The 21,360-nt window shown below is 39.9% G+C and overlaps 3 protein-coding genes across 4 annotated transcripts; all 3 read right to left on the reverse strand.

The window, feature by feature from the left end:
* Positions 1 to 1,655: 1,655 nt before the first annotated feature.
* On the reverse strand, positions 1,656 to 5,879 carry LOC137276850 (uncharacterized). The gene is made up of 2 exons (XM_067808499.1): positions 5,583 to 5,879; positions 1,656 to 2,913 (listed from the first exon to the last, which is right to left on the reverse strand). The coding sequence occupies exons 1-2, from the start codon at positions 5,877 to 5,879 to the stop codon at positions 2,449 to 2,451; spliced, it is 762 nt and encodes a 253-aa protein (XP_067664600.1). The 3' UTR covers positions 1,656 to 2,448.
* Positions 5,880 to 8,447: 2,568 nt separating this feature from the next.
* Positions 8,448 to 11,772, reverse strand: LOC137278044 (neuropeptide FF receptor 2-like). Its single transcript, XM_067810095.1, has 2 exons — positions 11,701 to 11,772; positions 8,448 to 10,019 (listed from the first exon to the last, which is right to left on the reverse strand). Exon 2 carries the CDS (start codon positions 9,982 to 9,984, stop codon positions 8,830 to 8,832), a length of 1,155 nt encoding a protein of 384 aa, XP_067666196.1. The 5' UTR covers positions 9,985 to 10,019; positions 11,701 to 11,772; the 3' UTR covers positions 8,448 to 8,829.
* Positions 11,773 to 16,270: 4,498 nt separating this feature from the next.
* Positions 16,271 to 21,131, reverse strand: LOC137278045 (uncharacterized). 2 transcript variants are annotated; one of them, XM_067810097.1, is made up of 2 exons: positions 20,030 to 20,072; positions 16,271 to 18,708 (listed from the first exon to the last, which is right to left on the reverse strand). In XM_067810097.1, exons 1-2 carry the CDS (start codon positions 20,046 to 20,048, stop codon positions 18,107 to 18,109), a joined length of 621 nt encoding a protein of 206 aa, XP_067666198.1. In that variant the 5' UTR covers positions 20,049 to 20,072; the 3' UTR covers positions 16,271 to 18,106. The 2 variants fall into 2 exon arrangements, with proteins under 2 accessions (XP_067666198.1, XP_067666197.1); XM_067810096.1 differs by lacking the exon at positions 20,030 to 20,072 and adding an exon at positions 20,871 to 21,131 and having other exon boundaries at positions 16,276 to 18,708.
* Positions 21,132 to 21,360: the final 229 nt, after the last annotated feature.

A 21,360-nucleotide genomic window follows, 5' to 3' on the forward strand; every position in this document is an offset into this window, starting at 1 on the left:
AAAACAACGCACAACACTCAAAAACTGGCAAAAGTGTAAGTTTTTTATTACTCGCCCGTGGAAGATACTGCAGAGTAATATTTTTACGGCAATATTATAGTAGTGTAATACCGATACTTGTATGACGTCATAAGGGTTCAGAGTTATGGCGTCACAATGCTAATGTCGCTGTTGCAGTGGTACTGGGCCTTGTTTGACTCGAGGAAAACTGGGAGTCCTCACACTGCAGCCGCAGTTTCTATCGGTTACAGCCCGGGAAAGCCACATTTCGAGAATTAGTAGCTGATTTTGGTGTGGCTCTCGCGGTAATAGTTACGGTCAAGTGATTACAGAATTTGGCTTTCGGTATGTTGTCAAAACAAACCGGACGGTGCTTATAACTACCGTAGTAAACACAACAAATATCGTGGTCTCATTCTCTTTCTTTATTTAGAGTACAGTGTTTGGGGTCATTTAAAATAATAATGAAATAATAATGAAATAATAAAATAAATACTAAATAAATAAACAAATAATTATGATTTGATCAGTTGTGTGCTTATAGCCACTGTAATAGTCACTTCACTTCACTGAAGTCACTTCATTGCAGATGCAGAAGGTCTCCCCCATGGTCTGCATACGTTATCTCATTGAGACTCTGGTTTAATAGCTGCTGCTTCAAAGATGCTATACGTGCACACGATGAAGGAACTGATCGTCCCCTTCCGTCTTTGCTTATTTGTCTTCAAATTGTGTTGGGAGTAATAAACAGAATTCTAAACTCGCCTCTGTCCAATACCAAAACTCGTGAAAGATTTAGTATCAAACTCTCACACCAAAGATGAATTTCTCCTCTAACCTTTAGGAACCAACTGCAAACTTGAAGTAGGTTCATGCTCATCTAATTACTGTAAAGCATGTGCAAACATCGTGTATGTGAAAAACTACATTTCAGTGTACGTTATGTCCAGAATTCGCCAATTTCCAATCATTTTTTGAACTCATAACAATAACCTTGTCATCATTATGTATTTGTTTAACAGTACACCAATCCATGTGTAAACAGAAACTTTAAACAAAATTTAATTCAACTTTAATTCAAAATCTACTTAAGATTATTTGACTGAAGAAAGTGGATTTATTTACATTTATGTAAGTCTAAACTAAATCGAAAGTTCAGGTTCCCGTACGTATTTTGTAAGAGTATATTAATAAACGTGTCATTGTCACGTCGTCAGTGATGTTTAATCCGAATGTGATTTCGCTCAAAACACTCGTGCAGGCCTGGATGGTTCATTAGTTTGTAGTAACTTAACATTGTGTAGTTAGCAGAGCTTACATTCGGTAAATAGCCCTCAACAGTGAATTGAATTATTCATTTTGAAAGACAGAAATATTGCCAGTGAGACTTTATTCTTTAAAAGTATACTCCCGGAGCAATGTGCGAAATAGCCACCGTCACGACAAGTTAGTGAATTTTCACTGGGTCATGCAAGATGATGGCATGATAAAATGTTCATCGCATTAGCAGCTTAATGATGAAACAAGTGTCATGCAGACAATATTTTATTTTCATCTATTTCTTGTAATCTACTCAGTTGCTCAGTTTCTACATTCAAATTTCAGGCAGGTGAATCATTTTGTGGGCTAGTAACTTTCAAGCATCGCTAGCCCGACTGGCCTACAAAATCTCGCTCACTCTTTAAAAACAATACAAACAAAATGCCACATAATTTTCAACACTGATCGACAACAACATTATGTGAATGCTGTTGTTTGGGTCTGTTCGAGTTATTTTAGGCTTAATTCAATCGAATGCTCTAATTGTTAGGAAATGTACAGTCAGCTTGATCTAGATCCATCTGCACATAATAAAACATTTAGGCGTACCAATGCGTTTCAGTCGCATCCAAAAGCGAAAGCATGTTTAACAGCTCTAAACTATTGTTTAAAAACATCCAGTATATTCATCACTAATGTTAACAGAAAAAGGACCATGTATTTACAAGGTGAATAATAGCTGTAACAATGCAAATTAGATGCTGTGGGCCTGTTGTTCAAATATGCCATAAGTGCAAAAGCAGGGATGACCATTTCATGAACACCTCGCACTATAACTAGTGTGAACTGAGGATGCTTCAGGTATCTCGGAAAGACAATATGGTGTGACCAAGGATTCCTGAACACACAATGTTGCATCTTCAGGAAATTGAATTACTGGCGAGAAACAAATCGAACATTCGTTTTTCCCCGATAACATGGTATTTTTCAAAATGCCCATCCCGCTTCAGGGATTGGAAAAAAATGTATCTAAAAGTTCATTAGGGCATTCCTGACCTATTGACAGCATTGGCATTTCGTTAAACAGCTGTGCATCTTTATTCGGAATCTTCACAACGTCATGGGAATCAGATTTGCCATTTTTCGGGGTTTCTTTGCATGTACAAGACTTGTCATGTACAAACAGCTTCACTCAGTAACACCAAGTAGACTGGCCATATCTGCAACATCTGCAACCTCGGACACGTTGTTCTTGACATCGTTGAGGTTTTGCAGCACATCTTTGATGTCAAAGGCCAAACTGATACTAGCTGCTGCAGCACCAGCAGACTTGATCATCTTACCAGCCTTGACCTTCCCCAGGTATCTTATCCCTCGTCTGAACTTGATGTTATGGACACCAACTTCCTTTGGCTTTAGACCAGATGCAATCAACTGGACTTGTAGCGTCTTGTTGACCACTGAAATAGCCCCTCTTGTCCGTCTTCCACATTCTTTTGCACAGTCCAATTCCGTTTTGTTCTCTATTAATGTGTCATAGTCTGGGATATCTGTATACTTCCTTTTCTGTTTCAAGGCCGCGATTAGCCTCCGTGTTTCCTGTTTCACCTGCCCCAGAATGCTCTGAACCTCGGCAATGCGTTTCGTCATCTCCTGAATAATTGGAATTAAATTCCGATTTAAGCCAAGGCATGGTCACAGTGTTCACGAATAGTGTCTGACCCTCTGACAAATCCGGCAGATTTGCCAACGGTCAGACAGAAGTTCCCGTCCTTCTGGTCCCAGTGTCTGACTGAATACATCACAATAACTGTGTCTGAAGTTGTTATATGTGGCATGCCACACTTGTTCACTGTTTATAAATTTATGTTTATAATGTTTGTCATTATATAATGTTAATAATTTCAATGCCAATAATCAGATATGTTCAATCTGAAAATGTGTGTTTAATTCTATTCTGTGGGTCCTGTGAATTTTCAGTGGGCCAGACAGACATCTGAAGCTTACAGGACCCAATATTAATGTCCGTTAACACTGTGGTCAGTACCTTTCTGTTTACAGTAAGGGGTACAGATAAGGGAAGTTGTAACAAATCAATTGTAAAAAGTACTTTTGTTAAAAGGAAGTGCTTATTAGCTCAATGAAAAGCAGTTGTACTTTTATAGCATTCTTCTGTAGTGTAATTCGGTATCGAGATCGATTAGTTCTGAAACTGGTTTAAAACAGACCCCAAAAAACTATACTTGTCTAGGTATCTAAATGTCTTACCCGTGAAACTGAAATTGGTTTTAAGCGACCCAGGTCTGTCGTAAGACGCAAATGCTGTACACACCTTAAAGGACAATCAGTATCTTATTTTCATTACGGATAACCCGGGACAAAAGACCGCAGTATTTTGACATGATAGATCTTTCATTTGCCCATCAAAGAACGGGTAGTTAATATCTTTACTGTCAAATTTAAACTGTCTGTCGCCAGTGTGTAATATACGAACATTTCTTTAGTTTATAATGGATTTGAGGTAATGTTTAACTTATATGCGAGTATAACATCGGTTTTGAGGTAGCCATGAGAAAGGGCTCTCAAAATAAGTGTGACGGATCCTAAGAGTCTGCGTGTTTCTACCCTGGTCCTGTTTGAACTAGGCCTGTCTAATGCGAATGATTAAGGACGGAATGCACGTGACCAATATAATATCAAAGTAAACAAAATATATCCAAATTTAACTTGCAATATGATTACAAACATGAATGGTCCTATCACGATATCAACATTTTGTGTTCAAACCATAACAAATTTGAACACATATGGGGAAATTGTTTACAGAAAGAACTAAACGTTACTGAAATGTACCATAACAGCACATTCGAAATTTGTATTACAACGTTATCCAGCTCAATCCGAATTTCGCATGCGTCACTATTTTGACCCACCACGTAGACTTTTTAGGTGGCAGAACTTTCAGTGAACAGTATCGCTCAAAATATTGGTCAAGTAAAGAGTGGAACCTTGATACTAATGTGTTCCTCTGTCATAGAAACATAGAAAGTATTTTGTTCATAATATATATTTTACTTCTGTGTTTTGTTTATGGTTGATTGTGAACTATGGTTTACGATCTATGCACGTACACTGATAGAAAAACATCGATGTGAGAAATGTGCGTTACGAATTCGCCGATTTGAAAATATTAGTAATACTAACGCTGCTTGAAACGATTTTTGTGCCTTTACCTCATTTTAATTTTGTCCTGTGTGTCCTGAGAATTCATAATATTTAATTTGTCCTGTGTGTCCTGAGAATTCATAATATTTAATTTGTCCTGTGTGTCCCGAGAATGCATATATTTAATTTGTCCTGTGTGTCCCGAGAATTCATAATATTTAATTTGTCCTGTGTGTCCCGAGAATTCATAATATTTCATTTGTCCTGTGTGTCCCGAGAATTCATAATATTTAATTTGTCCTGTGTGTCCTGAGAATTCATAATATTTCATTTGTCCTGTGTGTCCCGAGAATTCATAATATTTAATTTGTCCTGTGTGTCCTGAGAATTCATAATATTTAAAACTATAGTTTTAGTGTAGAGGGGCGGTGGGGTAGGCTAGTGGTTCACGCGTTCGCTCGTCACGCCGCAGACCCGTGTTCGATTCCCCACATGGGTACAATGTGTGAAGCCCATTTTCTGGTTTCCCCCGTCGTGATATTGCTGGAATATTGCTAAAAGCGACGTAAAACTAAAGTGAACATCACTCAAACCAAATGAGGTACTTTGAAATGACATGGATATTATTTTGGGTTGAAAAGTGCCTTTTAAAGATCGCTACCGGACCTGTTCTTTGATATTCATGACAGTTATTTGCTGTTGTTTTTATCACCAGAATTTTCTCCTCTACGGTAAGGAAGACGTTAATGTATTACCTCTACGGTAATGTCTCTTTAATAGTTATCAGTGTTTCAAGAATCGCTTTCACCATAACGTACAATAATTAGCTATATATTTGTAAACTCGAAGCATTAATTTGAGTCGCAAAATAGTAAACTTTAAACAAAGATTACGTGACAACTCTTGTTGTATTTTATGAACCTAATACTCCAATCTGAGATGATCTAATATATAATATCTTACATATCTTATATATACACACACACACAACTATATTTTTCGGCTTTTGATATGGTCAAATGCGCCCATTTACTGGGAATGAGTGAGACGATACTCATGATTTCAACCACCGTATTGTCTTTTTCAGACCCGTTTACGAACAGACCGCCTTCATATGGCTGGAAAACAACAAACAAACAAAATCACCAGTTACTGACCTCAGATTCCAACCAGGACACTGCCATTTCCCCGGCCCCACCGACGATTCCAGCTGCAGCTCCCGCACCCATAACTACCGCGGACATTCCCCCAGTTGCTAAACACGTACCTGTCCCGAGAAGTACCATCCCTGCACCAACAGCACTAGCAGAAGCGCATGTTGCCTTGGCAATATGGACATCCGTCTGTTGCTTTCTTATCAGCTCTGACAATGATTGGAGTTTCTCAGCTGCAGATGCTTGTACCTTTAGGCATGTTGTTTGGTTTCCTATTAAAGTAGAAGCTGAAACATACATGGATTTTTATACATGGATTGGCTTGTGAATTTCAATGCGATAAGAAGATAATATTGTTCTATAAAGTGTCGCATTACTTTTGTTCTCAATTATATAACGATTCTTCTCATTTTTCACAATGTGAATCCCATTTCTGGTGCTAAGAGCGCCGTAAAATCAACTCACTCACTCACTTACTCATTCACTCATTTTACAACTTTTGAAGGCATTTAATAGAAATGTCTTGGTGGAAGATCAAAACAGTGAAAAACGGGAATGAACAAAGATGAAGGTAGCTTCGTATGGTGACACAAATTAAAACGAAAGTGAAAGTTGGTGTGGAATCTATAACGATAATGATTTTCTGGTTCCGTGTAAACTCTGTTGGATGAATATATTCAGGAGCCAATCACGATGCTAAGAAACGGTAATACGTACCTGAATTATCCATTGGGATCCGAATTCAGTCGCTATGTGCGCGTGCAACAGGAATACTGTGTTGGACGTCCTTGTTCGACTCGTTTATCCAGGTTTTTAACTTTCCCTTTCAGAGCTAATGTGACAACATGGTTTATTCAAAAACCGCAGTTGTGACGTCGGGCGCAAGGGGTCGGGCAGGACACGATTACCATTGTCGCGCCGGGCCGGTGAGATCACTGATTTTGACTGCTATTTGGCCTCCTAAACCCAGTACAATTTGAGTCAGCAGATAATTTATTCGCCAGCCTTGTCCCTCTATAGTAAGGACAAATGGAATGATTTATACGTAACACCATGCTGGTGAAACTGATTCTATCCTGCTCCGGGATCAACCATTGTATGCGTAACCATGGATACTGTCAAGGTTACTACATGCCAGTGGCATTGTTTACGAGATGACCATGCTCGAATTCACAAACAATTAACTTATATCTCTGTTTGTGAGTAATATGTAAGTCTGTATGTAGATATCTATCCGTTAAAAAAACAGTCCTTCATGCCTATAGTGCCCAACGTACACTCGTCGGATTCCAAGCAGCGTGTATCTACTTTGAGTAAGCGGAACATGAGTAAAAGCAGTTTAGCTGTACATTGTATGGCTGACACAAAACTGTCTGGTGAATCAAATATTGAAACTATGATACTTTAAATGAACAAACTGGTTGTTACATATTCCTCTCACATTTGCAAATTATTATAACTCCTAGAAAATTTTTTAGATCTTCACGTTGTGTAATTGTACTTCCGGCTTCATTTCGCTGGCAGATACTGAGATATTGGTCCATCCCCACTGACCTTCTACGGTCATCCTGATATTTATGTGTCAAACCGAAACATGGGTCTCATTGACCAGTTCAGACAATGACCTGCGTTTCAACCGATCCAAATTTTCTCGAATAAAATTGAAAAGAGACACTACAAACAATTATAGTTATACTAAATTCCAACCCTTGTTCCATATGAAAATGAATTTTACTTATTTCTATGTTTTATGTCGAGGTCTAGCCAGCAGGTCGTTAACTGAGACGTCCCAGACTGTCCCTCGTCTGAGGAGGTCGTACGATGGTTCCCACTTCATCTGACTCATCTGTTACACCTGGTATGTCTTCTATGGGTTTTTTTTTTAAAATATAGTTTTATGATGATATGCTAGTCATAATTTAATATCTATGATAATCTGGTGGTTCTAATGTTCTTCGTCAACATGTTTTTAATTTTTACTTTTATTGTTCTCTGAAAGAATAACACTATATGGCTGACATATTGACGGTGTGACGATAAATATTAAGTCACTCACTCACTCACTCACTCACTCATTGTAACACATAATGTGATTGGGGCGGGGAAATAGGATCAGAACCTGTTAGTGATTTCACTCCGGAATGAAAAAGTGGGATGGGAGATGTGGACACACAAAACAAAAAGACAACCTAACCGACAATGCGACAAAAATGCATACACAGATATGTGCTGCGCAAGGGTCCGTTACAAACTGAGTGAGTGATTTAGTTTAGTTTTACGCCGCATTCAGCAATATTCCAGCTATATGGCGGCAGTTTGTAAATAATCGAGCCTGGACCAGAAACAATCCAGTGATCAACAACATGAATATCGATCTGCGCAACTGGGAACTGATGACATGTGTCAACCAAGTCAGCGAGTCTGACCACCCGATCCCATAAGTCGCCTCTTACGACAGGCATAGTCGCCTCTTAAAGTAAGCATGGGTTGTTGAAGGCCTATTCCACCTCGGACCTTCACGGGTCTACAAAGAGAAAATGTACAAGAGAGTATTTATCCCCACACGGATGAGGACAGGACATAACCACTGACTGATTTGAGGTCCATCCTGTCACACAGAGAGTAAACCTCATTGACCGGAAACGGGAAGTATACATGTGTTGAGTAGCTGATGCATACTTCCGGTCTCTCATTCCCCATTGTTCGTGTGTTCGTGCGTTCGTGCGTTCGTGTGTTATATATCGCATCATTACAACTGTAGTCAGAGATATTGGAACTCTCATTAAGTTTGTTTTGAATTTATTAATCATTCCATTTCTATTTGAAGTCCCGATCTCACTATCTAATTATTCCACTCAGAAGGCTTCAGAAGCAAGTATTGGTTTTATTGAATCATAGCAAATTATGTTTAGTGTGAAAATATGGATCACCAGACCCGAAATGATATATACAACCACACATTGAACAGTGTTGCCCTTTCTTATTCTAGCTTCTGTGCACAGAACGTATAATGGTACATTTGGAAACCAATTTACGAAACTGTTTCACAAGCATCAGAAATCTATTAAAACTAGTCATCCTATTCTGTTCGTCGCCTCTTATCAGAAACTGGCTCATCACGAGGTCGAGCTCATACTGAGTGGGTCTTCAAACCTCAAACAAACTCAATCTTAAACAAACTTAATCTCATTGCATTGCAAGTGAATGGAAGCTTAGCTTATGTGGCAAAATATATTCATCTGACAACGAATCACATTCTATAGTGCCTGAAACTGACAATAGCCGCGATCTCTTTACGGACGTTCACATTGCAGTAACTGTAGATGAAGGGGTTAGCTGCACAGTTGATGAAGTATGATCTCAGGAATATGTTGTATGCTGCCAACGCCGACCCTGCAAGGTTTTCAATGTGGTCCCGATGCAATGCCCGCACAACCATTAAGGTCAGATGTGGAAGAAAACTAACAACAAAGGCGAGGCTTATGATGAATAGCATCAAGGTCGTTCTTCGTGCTGTCCTCTGACGTTTCGATGGGCATCTGATGATGGTATCGCGCCTCCCGAGGCAGGATTCGCTTGAAAGCTGAGAACTTTTACCCTTTCCTGTGGTGTAGGCATGTACTTCGAAACTTACGCTGTCAAGAGTGCTGTCTTTCGAAACTGAAACTTGATTATTCTTCGAAACAAATCCCGAGTCACTGTTATCGACGTCTTTGTTTTTCCACGACCACTTCTTGACTTTGGCAAAGCGAGCCACCCCTTTCCATATCCGAACATACAAGGTGGACAGAGTTGCCATTGCTGCAACGAACAGCACAAACTGGAAGACGTTGTAAGCAAGAGGGAGCATTGTGTTGACGTAGACGTCTGACGTCGTGCACAAAGTTGCATTGAAGCCTTCAGATAGAACCTTCGTCTGACCACCATATAAGATAGTCGGGGGGATAGAAAAAGTCAAAGCAAAGACGCAAGACAGAAATATGGCAATGTATGCATCTTTGATCGACGTTTGAGGTCCTGTAGGGTAGCAGACCTTCTTGTGTCGAACAGCTGCCACTGCAACCAAAATGTTACCGGAAGCAAACGAGGTGAAGGTCACAAACATGGCCGACATTTTGCAGGGAGTACTTCCAAACTCCCCGAAGGTGAACTTGTTCCTGATGTCGACGATGTCTACGGGAATGCAGATCAAGCAGGAAGCGAAGTCGAGGGTGGATAAGGCCAGAATAAAACAGCGGGTAGTTGAAGGTTTCATTTTAGTAAAGTAGACGAAGAACACTAGACAATTGCCCACGAAGCCAAAAAACATTACGAGGCCAAGGAAGATCATGGCCGCCAGATTTTCACGTGCGTACTCGTCGTCCCGAGATTGAAGATATTCTGAAACTGAAGACCTGTTATCCATGTTGGTGTGCTCTATCCAGCTCTCTCTCTCCCTCTCTGAAAAATAATGTGTTTAGGATTATTACATACGTTATCACTGTGATTGAGTTACCAATACACTGAGTTAAAGATATGTAACATTTCACCACAGTGGGGTTTGATATAGAGTTAAAGATATGTAACATTTCACCACAGTGGGTTTGATATTGAGTTTAAAATATGTAACATTTTATCACAGTGGGTTTTGATATTAAATTAAAGATATGTAACATTTCATTACAATGTGTTTTGATATTGAGTTAAACATATGTAACATTTCATCACACTGTGTTTTGATACTGAATTAAAGATATTTAACTTTCCGCAACAGTAGGTTTTGATATTGAATTAAAGATATGTAACATGTCACCGAACCTGGGCCTCAGGCGTGACGAGCTACCACAAAGCCACACCACCCTCCCTCACAGGAAAGAAGTTCACGCAGTAATTGTATTCTAACATCAGTGGGAAATGGGTCAAATCATACCCGGAAGTTATGTACGTTTTTTATTGACTGTCCATGTAATCACATTAAACTTCCGTGATGACATATGATACATCACAGCATATTCTAATAGTAGTAGTAGGCATGTGCACGTTGTAACATAATACAACACAATAATCATTACATGTTGTGTTAACTAAGGAAGGTTAATTGAAGTTATGTTATTTAGAAATATATACTTTTTTTTATTAGCTTTAATTCTTACTAATATAGTAAATATTACACGTGCGTTATATTAATGATGAGGTCGAGTAGAGTCTGATATCTCATGACGACAATCACGGCTCAATGTTGATTACTACATAGATTTTACTTTGATTGGTCAAAAAGTGGCCTAGTGGAGCGCGTCATGGTAGAGAGCGGGAGGTCTGTGGTTCGAGCGCAGGACGCGTAGGTAGAGATAGTATGTGTGGTATAACCACCACTTCTAAACCGGAGCATGGTATCTTAGTTGGCAGACAGACAAGCATTCATGGAAATGTTTAAACAGAGAATCTGTGACTGCTTCACTCAAAACTAGCATGCATCACTATTTTCATCCAAATGTAAATACTATTCACAATATAAATCATCTTTACGCTATGTAAATCATAAATCAATACTAACCTATACTTAGCTTTCAGTATGTGTATTTAGTGTTTTTTTGTCAAATGTATGTGTTATGTGCCTTGGGCCTAAATTACCGAATAAACCTGTCTGTCGGTATCATAGTATCTGGCGGTATCATAGTATCTGTCGGTATCATGACATTAGAGTAATGTCAAATAGTCACCAATTTCACCTCATCTCTGAGAAGTATTTAACAATCTCTCTATATATAACTTTTATCGACTTGCTCACTGTATCATGGGGTAGCCGAGTGGTTAAAGCGTTCGCTCGTCTCACCGAAGACCCGGGTTCGAATCCCCACATGGATACTACACGTGAGGCCCATTTCTGGTGTCTCCCCGTCGTGATATTGCTCTAATATTGGTAAAAGCGGCGTTAAACTAAACTCAGTCAATCAAAAATGTACCCCTTCTTCCTTGTGATATTACCACTACCACTAAAAGCGGCTTAAGCCTGGTAGACATAATTTACTCACTAAGCGTTTCAAACATGACGAGTAAAGAGACAACATAATATATTTTTCAATTTGAAGGTTAAAAGATAAAACGTGGCTTACTGTTTCTTACAACATTTTGGTTTACTTACCTCAGATTATTACTGTAACACTTTTAAAACTTACTCTTGACATCCTTCTCTCGACAGTGATAGGCTCTCACTGGTTATATTTGGTATTGTCCGAGGATGGATGATTCAAAATGTCCCAGCGCGCATTTCCTTGATCTGCTCTTGTTGGCGATCCGTCAAGGAAGGGTTATTCAAACACTGTTTCCCGACAAAATTGAATTAACAGGGGTCAAGAATGAGCTTAGCATGGATTCTGTCATGACTCATATTTAGCATGAATAAAATATTTTCGAAGAATATGACCGTTGTTAAATACTTCAAATTGTGCTAAAAAAATGACGATACATGGAAGAAACTATTCCGTAACACAGTTCTTGGGCCGGTTATTTTCACTTTGTATGTTAAGATGTTTTGAAAGTGTTGTTTCCCAACACAGCATAAATCGTCATCAATATGCAGCTGATGCACAGATATACAAGACTAGTGTTTTCCCGCAGATCAAACATAGTCATGCAGCGTACGACCAGACACGAGTCAATGCTGTGATGACGTTAAATCCTGGATGACCCAAAACAAACTTAAAGTCAACTGCAAAAAGTCAGAGTGCATTATCCTTGGTCCTGATAAAAGGAGATCCAAGCGTAGAGAGGACTCACTGAATTTTGACAATTCATGTATCTACTTTTCTGGTCAAGTCAAAGACATGAGCGTGTTCCTATATTCACTCTTGTCACCCGAGTCTCATGTATCTCATCTTGTCCAAACCTGTTTCATGTCACTCTGCAACATTCGCAATTATCTTACAGCTGAATCTGCCAAGATTCTTGTATTGTCACCTGTCATGAGTCAACTGTGATTGTTTCCTGGTCGGTGCATCAAAGACCCAGATAGAAAGGCTGCAGAGAGTGCAGAACGCCCGCATCGTGACTTGATCTGGAACGTACGAGGGCATTAGTCCTATACTGTACTCTCTCTACTGGCTTCCAGTCGAGTTCCGGATCTAGTTTAAACTTTTATGCCCTGTTTTCCGCTGTCTCACTGGAACTACACCTTCTTATCTATCCAGCCTTTAGGAATATGGGAATGGTTTTGTCGTTACTATTCAATAATGATTGAGTCATACATTTGTAAAAACAGTTAAATCCTTGAAATAAACTGAGTGGCTCCCGACAAAGATTAAATCCATATTACGATAGAGATTTTGATTTTTTTGGAATAGGTATTTTCGGTTTATACACATCCCCTGTACAGTATACTGAGAGAGGAGAGGTAGTTGGTTGACAGTCATACTCGTCTCAGGCGCTACAATATGCTAGACAGAGTCGCGGTCACTGGACGTTGTTGGTCACCACTCAATGACCTTTCAGTCAGTTGAAAGAAGAGAGAGTCAGATACGATTTTCGTGAACCAGCCATTTACAGTGTGTGGTCACCGAATGTCAAGGTCATATAGCACGTGGATTTGACCAGACGAGACAATCAAGTAAATCCTAAAAAGTACATTGTCTCAATGTGAACGAATTGCATTCGAAGGACGAGGATACACGGCTAGAAAATTGTGAAATGTGTTGAGTATGAGGAGACGAGTTATCACGTCTCTCCTATGAAAACGTTGTGAAAGATCTGACACCGTGTCTCGTCCATTCAGAGACTACAGCTGGAAAACATCTGGCCATATGTGCATGGCTTTCAAGTGACTGGGCGTAAGATCACGTCATTAGGATATATGTACAGCTGTGAAAATGTTTCGACGTATAGAATGAGTTAAAATATTTTAAAATCAACCATTTTTAGTAATACAGTTGGAAATAAACATATATACCGCTGACGTTCTTGTTTGTTTTGCATAGTTGTAGTTCTGATGTTCATACGCCAATGTGAAATCCTTCCAGATGGGCACGAGTCAGTATTCGGCCTGTAACGGGAAAACACGAGTTTGTCGCAAATGGGTCAAACTCCAAACTGTCAATGTTGTAAAGTGTCATACATTCTCTGTGGGGTTCAAGTCGGGTGAAGCGGAATGAAAAGCTGGCACATCGTGTTGTTGTCCCAGTACCACTGTTTTAGGAATGCAGCCGTCTTGAGTAAGCAAATTATCGTCATAACACAGTTTCGGACATCATTTTCACCAACGATACGAAAGTTCTTAAAACTTGTGACCAATGATCTGTATTCGGACAGTATCACGCACCAGGACCATAAGCAATCTTTCATTTCCGGGGCACACAGCTTCTTTAAAGATGATGTGTTAATCTCTGTGCGTGCGTGGATGGATGGATGCGCGTGTTTGTCAAATAAGACAGCAGTTATGTTGGTAGGTGTACGCACAGGCAAACTGTAGTGCAAATGGGTTGCGCTTCATAGAGAAAATGACCAGTCTTCTTACATGCGAGCGAAGCGCGCAAAGGTTGGCAACGTACCTCCTTCGCTTCATTTCGAAAAATACTTTTCATATCAAAATAAAATATCACGCCCATAAATCTTCAATATTTGGACAGACACATTAATGTGCTTAGAAATATATTGGTTGTCATGGTAACCGAAATGACATGTGCATTCGGATGTGTAACAAGTCACTATTGATTAAATGCATGTATAGCTCGGAAATTCTTCAATCTAGACGATAAGGAAACTTAAAGGAATTATTCGAATCGGTGAGAGTATGCATTCATGTGATCTGGCTGTCTAAGACTACAATTTAATTACATACGGACAAGGAAACAAAAACGAACCAAAAAGGGGGAGGGGCACCCCTGCACCCAACCCTAGTTTCCGCTAATGCTTGATGTCAGTCAAGTACCTGTTCAGTATCGCCTTATTTGAATATAGGGAAGGTAGATTCTAATGTCACTGAGTTCACCATAAGGGATGTGTTCCTTTCCTGTCGTAATGGAAGGATATTATAACTTATAACTAAGTCAGTTAACCGTTGATGTTCACAGTATTTGGTGTCTTTGGTGGTAAGGTGGCCTATGTCTTGCCGTTTATGAGTTTGAATTAATGTTAGGAAACATGCATGTTGTGAAACAATCACAGGATTTAGAACCACTGCCCAGTGGCGTCTTTGTCTTTGAGTTCTGCTGGTACATTTATATAGTTAAACGTCGGACCTGACATTCATGCACAGTAGTAAACAGTGTTATATATTGTGGAAATATACTGTCCCTAAAAAGAAACGCATAGGCCAGAAATCCGTTCCGAAAATGTCGTCTTTTTAAACATGTATAACAAACCAAAAACAGAATTTAGAGCATGGTGTTATACACCAGTTTATAAGTCGGTAATGTCTATACAACCAAGTGGATACATTTAGATAACGAAGACGATGAGCGCGATGGTGACGACGTAGCACGACCCCGACGTCGGGTTCCTGGCTATCGGTACAATCTTTTTCAACACGTTTCGTGCAGTTTGACCGGATATCCTCCGAAGTCAAACCACCCTGTCTACTGTGTGAAAAACCCGTGGCAATACGAGGACGGTCATTTTTCTTTTACATGTTTGGTTGCAACGAGTTGCAAGCCGTGATATGTTACAAAGACTAACATTCAGACGTCGGGCAACAGAAAACTGGTAATCTCCAGCGTGCATTCTTTCAACGGCGATGTTCCGTGTCGCAGAGTCAAAACGTGTCGTGTAGTGATTTGACCTTGAAACTCCTTCAGAACGAATGCCAATTTCCGAAAGTAATCTGGATCTTTATTGTCAGACAGTACATGCTCTTTGGTGCACAAATCCAAGTGGAGGGTGAAAAACTGTTGCGTTTTGTCGATACTTTTTAATTCTTGTAAGAAATCAAAATCAACATTTTCAGGTAAAATAATTTTTCTGCCTATGCACATCGTTCGAAGATGCCCAGCACTGGTTGTTGCTGTATCTATTAGTGTTACTGTAAATATTAGGCAGTCCTTATGACCTTCTGTAAATTGTCTGTCAATTTCTTCTATCAGTAGGAATTTGATGTCATTCCATATAATGACAGAATTAAACTGCGTAATACTGTGTACAGTGCAGTCTATTTTGTGTTTATTGTTTTCACTTTAATGAAATGGGCCTGCAGATTTCATTCAGGACCTGCAGATTGTAAAGCCCGCAGGCGGCAGTAGGGCCTGATAGCCAACTGGCAAACTGAAGTGAAATCATGTAATCAACACTTTTGTTACATATTTTGCCGATTGTTTGAACACAATAGGTAATGAATAGACTTTTACAAAAACAAATCGCCTACGCGTTTCTTTTATGGGACACGATATATTCTTTGCGTCATCTTCAGTAAGCCATGTTTGTAGTAAGAGGCGACTTATGGGATCGAGTAGTCAAGTTCGCTGTCTTCGTTGCCACGTGTCATCGTATCCCAATTGCGTAGATTGATGCTCCTGCTGTTGATCACTGGGTTGTCTGGCCAGTACTCGATTATTTACTGACCGCCGCTATACAGCTGGGTTATTGCCGATTGCGGTGTAACACTAAACTCACTCACTCAAAAGTGTAGGCGTACTAAGTATATATTCAGATCCGAGATAATCATGAACCGCCGACATACTACAGGCAGATTTCAGTACTTGAAGAAACTGTAACACAAAACATAATAGATCTTGGTATCACATTCTTTATTTCGAACCTATATCGAAAAAATAATGCAAATCACAGGTATTGCATTTAAAACTTAACACAACTGCAGTTAACAACTGGTGAAGGGAGACAACTGTGTCGGCCTTCATTATATCCATGGTCTGGCGCCAGCTGCATTGCCTGGCTGGCAGGAGCAAATAACAAGGTCACATGGTGTATAGTAAGCAAGTTTACATAGTCACATAGGGTGTGGATCAAGCCATACTTTAATTGAATTTTCCCTCTACCAACTATTTGAGAAGGCAGAGTGACAGCCAACATATTTACAACTGTATTTCCGATTATTCAGGTTTTTATGGTAATATTGTATAGTATTAATCTGCAGATAATATTCTTAAGCTAGTCCTATAGCTTAACGCATAATATAATATCAAAAGCATATATGTAATAGAATGGTTCTCAGGAAAGATTATGTCACGCCCATAAATCTTCAGTATTTGGACGGACATTATTATGTGCATAGAAATATACTTGTTGTCATTGTAACATATGACATGAGCGTACGACTGTATAACAAGCCACTGTTGAATAAATGCTGAACGGACACTCATTAATCCGGACTACATGGAAAGGAATGATTAGAATAGATAGATTCAAGTGACATCTGACCCGTTCTGTTGCATGTGGAATGGCACTTATTCCAGTATCGATGTCGGTGGACGATCGACGAATTGGGCTTTGTCTACTGATCAATATCACCAATCATTGTTCGTGTACTTCAGTAGCACATAAGCACACCTATGTGCATAAATGATAGGAGGTCACGTGCTTAAGTGATGAAAAACATATCCAGGTGAGTGATCATCCGCATATTCCGGCATTAGATCCGCCAGTAGTTTAATCTCGATTTAATATTGCATTTTGTTTCACGTTGCACAGATGCAAACACAAGGAGTGATTTGTACAACTGTTTATATCGTACGGTGACTGAATTGTTTGGTTTGGTACGGTTTTCGGGCGCACATAAGGTTTGAGGTTTGAGAATTTCCTCTCGGACAATTCCGTTTGTTTATGATTGTGTTTTACCAGGTCAGGACAAAATAAGACTTATCTAAAGGTAAACATGACAATCGTTGATAACAGCGTATTCATCTCCTTTCTATTAAGATACAACCAATGGACTCATTCGCTTCAAACAATTTGTGCCGGAAGCTACGTCACTATTAATTTTTTTAATTTCTCGTACAGCCGTGTCAGGACAAAATAACGGAGTCTTGTCAAAAAATCACACACAATAACTGAACAACCCCATTCACTTCCAACTGTTTGTGTCGGAAGTGACGTCACTATTTGAATGTCTCTTATTGCCGAGTTAGCACATAATAATTCTCGTCTGTAGATATAATATGACTTAGCCCGTACCATGTGATTAAGTTTTAAACAAAGCTATTGTTGCGAGTTTAACCAGATATACAAAGAGAGCAAGTTCTTTAGACTAAACAGCTTAAGTATTACACCTTTTAGGCCTATGCTTTATGTATTTGTGGTTCAGCCATGAGAGATTGTATATGTTGGTCAAACAAAGTTATAAATGCCATTCTAAGGAGAGATTATCGTTACACAACGGAGACAAATACACTGGATTGTCGACACCGATTTATCGAGCGCTTCAGGCAAATATGATATTCGCATGTACAAATGTCAAATAAATAGTGATAATAATATTTCACTGGAAGTGAAGCAACTGTGAAAAATACCCGTAAGAGATAACTGATGCATGTGACATTTGAGTGACTGGCAAAGTGGTCATTACCCAACAGGACATGCCAAAACTATCACGAGACAAATATGTTCAGTCATGGTTTGTGAACGAGGAAACAGAAGTTAGTCAACTTGGGTTCTGGTGTTGTACACTCCGCTGGGAGTCTCGTTTTTGTTCTCACGTGTGGCTCCAAAATTTCAGCATTTTTCTCAAGGAGAAGCTTGATTGCCTCCCGTTTGGACGCCCTGTTGGCGTAAAACAACGGCGTCCTTCCATAGGAATCTTTCGCATTGACGTCAGCACCGCGACCTATCAGATAGTCCATTATTTTCACATGCCCTGAATTCGCAGCTATGTGCAGAAGCGTACATTTCCCAGGGAGTCCCTCTGGTTTTCCCATGGGAAAATTCACGTCCAGACCGGCACTTAACATCACTTTCACAAGCTTCTTTGACCCTTTCTGTGCGCATGCGTGAAGCGGTGTCCATCCTCCGATATTCGTGGTGAAAATTTCCCGTGCGAGTGGTCTGTTTGTTTTCACGAGATGTTTGGCTTGTTGGTATAGCTTGCTTTCGTCATGACGTAAGAGAGCGATTGCACCTATTGACATTTGTCTCACGTCATTGCTACTACCGATAAGCCTCTTTGACAAAGCATCAGGCAACGTTGGCATATCTTCTTCTCCCTCCGTGGTTGCTGGAAAAGCAATGAAAAATATCAAAGTTACAGTTTGGTCAAATACAAATGCAACAAACAACAAAAGTACTTTCCAAATTTCAAAAAGTACTTTTAGCTGAATGAGGGTTAAAATAACCGCTCTTCACGCGAAAGATCCGGGGTCAGTTCCCCACTTTGGAGAATGTGTGAAACCCATTTCTGGTGTCCCGGAGTAAAACCAAACTCACTCACAAATAAAAAAATTACTTAGAAAGGACTAGAGCTTCGTCCTCAGCATTTCCGTGTTCAGAGGTTAGTACAAAAATATGACATTTTCTAATAAGGAATCGGGTGGTCAGGCTCGCTGACTTGGTTGACACATGTCATCGGCTCCCAATTGCGCAGACCGATGCTCTCGTGTTGCTGATCACTGGATCGTCTGGTCCAGACTCGATTATTTACAGACAGCCGCCATATGGCTGGAATATTGCTGAGTGCGGCGTAAAACTAAACTCACTCACCCACTCACTCCTAGGGAAACGTAGAAGTTCCCCGCTGGCGATGAAACTAAACGTGATGTTCCACTGTAGCGCACAGATAGACAAGGATGTGATTGAGGTCAGCCAGGCACACCGAGGCTGTGCGCTGTGAGGTAGTTGAGTTTTACTCCGTTTCTAACAATATTCAAGCAATATCACGGCGAGGGACACCAGAAATGAACTTCACACATTAAACCCACGAGGGGAATCGAACCCGGGTGTTCGGCGTGAGGCGTTAACCACCAGGTTGTTCCAGCACCCCTATAAGCGTTCAGTGTGACTTAGACAGAAATGAATATGTAAAACTTAACCTTTATAAAGTATAAACGGCTGCTAATCTACGACCTCACTATATATGAAAGCAGTTCTAAAACTGTCTATGTCATAGCAATTCTAAAACTGTCCATGTCATAAGGAACTGACCAGGAAGAAGATAGGGAGTATGAAAAGCAACATATGTTAGAAAAGGACCTGCCAGAGAAGATAGGGTAGAAAGAATGTCCAAAGGGATCTGGATTAATTCACAGAACAAACTAACAATCTTTAACAGATCTGTAGCCTTAGTCGAGCTAAAGGTCTGACTGGCAAAACATACGAACGAATGTAAATGAATCGTTTTCAACATAAGATGGAGCAGTACTGCTGTCGCAACAAGACAGAAAGACAATTAGAACAGTTTGAAAACACATGCCAAATGAATAAGGGCCCATAGATCAGGGTGCACAGTACGGACATGCGTTATGATGATGTCCATGTTATGATGAACAGCTTGGCAGGTAAACAAAGTGACAGGAGCCTCAGACAGCCATACAACTACATACCCATTGTTAGACTCGCCATGGTCTCCGGCAACGTTTACTACACACTGATGATAACCTCGTTGTTATGGTTTATATACATCACGCGGAACCTGCTAGAGAATAATGGAACACTGTCTAACTCCCTTTATCGTGGGCTTTGTATTGCCACATGTTGCCACTGAGTCACGAACGCGTGCCTTAATTGAAACCTGGAATAACAAAACAATCTGCATAACTGAAAAACAGTGTATGATCAGCGATTATTTCGAAAAGCCAAGTACACTATCAGATTACATTTGATTGAAAAAAAAACGCCCTGGGCTAAAGAGTTGACGGTCAATACAGCGCACTGCTTGCTGTAGTGCGTATAGTTGACTCTTGAACAGTCATACATAACACGTGGTCTGATAGACACAGGGAATGAACATAAGCCTCCCTTGTTAACCGACTGGGTCAGCCATCTCCAAATACCATCTATTCCGTAGCTATAGGTCATCAATAAAAGTGTATTGATACGAAAATCGTTATCGTGCAAAAAGTACATACAAATACAAGTCCATTCATTATAGACTTGCACACTGTTTACTGTTAAAACAAAATATGACGTGAGACTCCACCGAAATACATTAGCGTCTATTGAGGGATTTACGGTACCTTGAATTGATCGAAATGATGACTTAGCAAAATATAGTGTGAGTGTTAACACTGGATAGTGCACGCACGAAACAGCTCATATTGTGCTTGGTTATCCGAGATGATTTCTGTTATACTATATACTCCTCCGTGATTAATCAGAGTATAAGACGTACAGTGAAATTCGACTGCAGCATCAGATAGATAGATAGTGGGATAATTTAATTACCCTCCACAGCATTTGTTTCCATTACGCAGGTTCCATGTCTGCGGACTCAACAGATCTGTAGTTTCCACAGGCTTTCAGCCCCAGATACACCTATATCCGTGACATGACTGTCCGCTGGCTGGTGAAAGTGTTGATATACAAGTCCTATGGTTATGCAAGCGACACGTCACACCTTAACCACACCATCCAACCGAAAAAGCCACAAGCGGGTGAATGATCTACAGCCCGTCACTTCCAGTTCCTGAGCCGTGGGCTATCAATATTGGATAAAGTGTCTTATTGATGGCTGGTGTTCACGTGATCACAATATAGACATGGGGGCGTTGCCATAGCGATCTGTAAACATTACTCCTGGAGGGTATTTCGCCACACGAAAATATCTGGTTTATTTCACAATTTCCCGAAATCGATAGGACAAGAAAGCGATGAAATGCTGATTTTGCCTTTCATGATAATTACTTCGGCAATATGTAGATCGACACGTCCTTCC

This window comes from Haliotis asinina, chromosome 3 (assembly GCF_037392515.1).
Source record: "Haliotis asinina isolate JCU_RB_2024 chromosome 3, JCU_Hal_asi_v2, whole genome shotgun sequence".
Lineage (NCBI taxonomy): Eukaryota > Metazoa > Mollusca > Gastropoda > Lepetellida > Haliotidae > Haliotis > Haliotis asinina.

What these genes read in the sequence shown, in the direction of transcription:
- LOC137278044 (XM_067810095.1), bottom strand. Translation starts at nt 9,984, where the DNA reads ATGGATAACAGGTCTTCAGTTTCAGAATATCTTCAATCTCGGGACGAC.
- LOC137276850 (XM_067808499.1), bottom strand. Translation starts at nt 5,879, where the DNA reads ATGTATGTTTCAGCTTCTACTTTAATAGGAAACCAAACAACATGCCTA. An exon ending in TGTCCTGGTTGGAATCTGAG is followed by an intron (nt 2,914 to 5,582) that starts GTCAGTAACTGG and finishes CCAATTATTCAG; the next exon opens with GAGATGACGAAACGCATTGC.
- LOC137278045 (XM_067810096.1), bottom strand. Translation starts at nt 20,892, where the DNA reads ATGGAAACAAATGCTGTGGAGG. An exon ending in GGAAACAAATGCTGTGGAGG is followed by an intron (nt 18,709 to 20,870) that starts GTAATTAAATTA and finishes TTGCTTTTCCAG; the next exon opens with CAACCACGGAGGGAGAAGAA.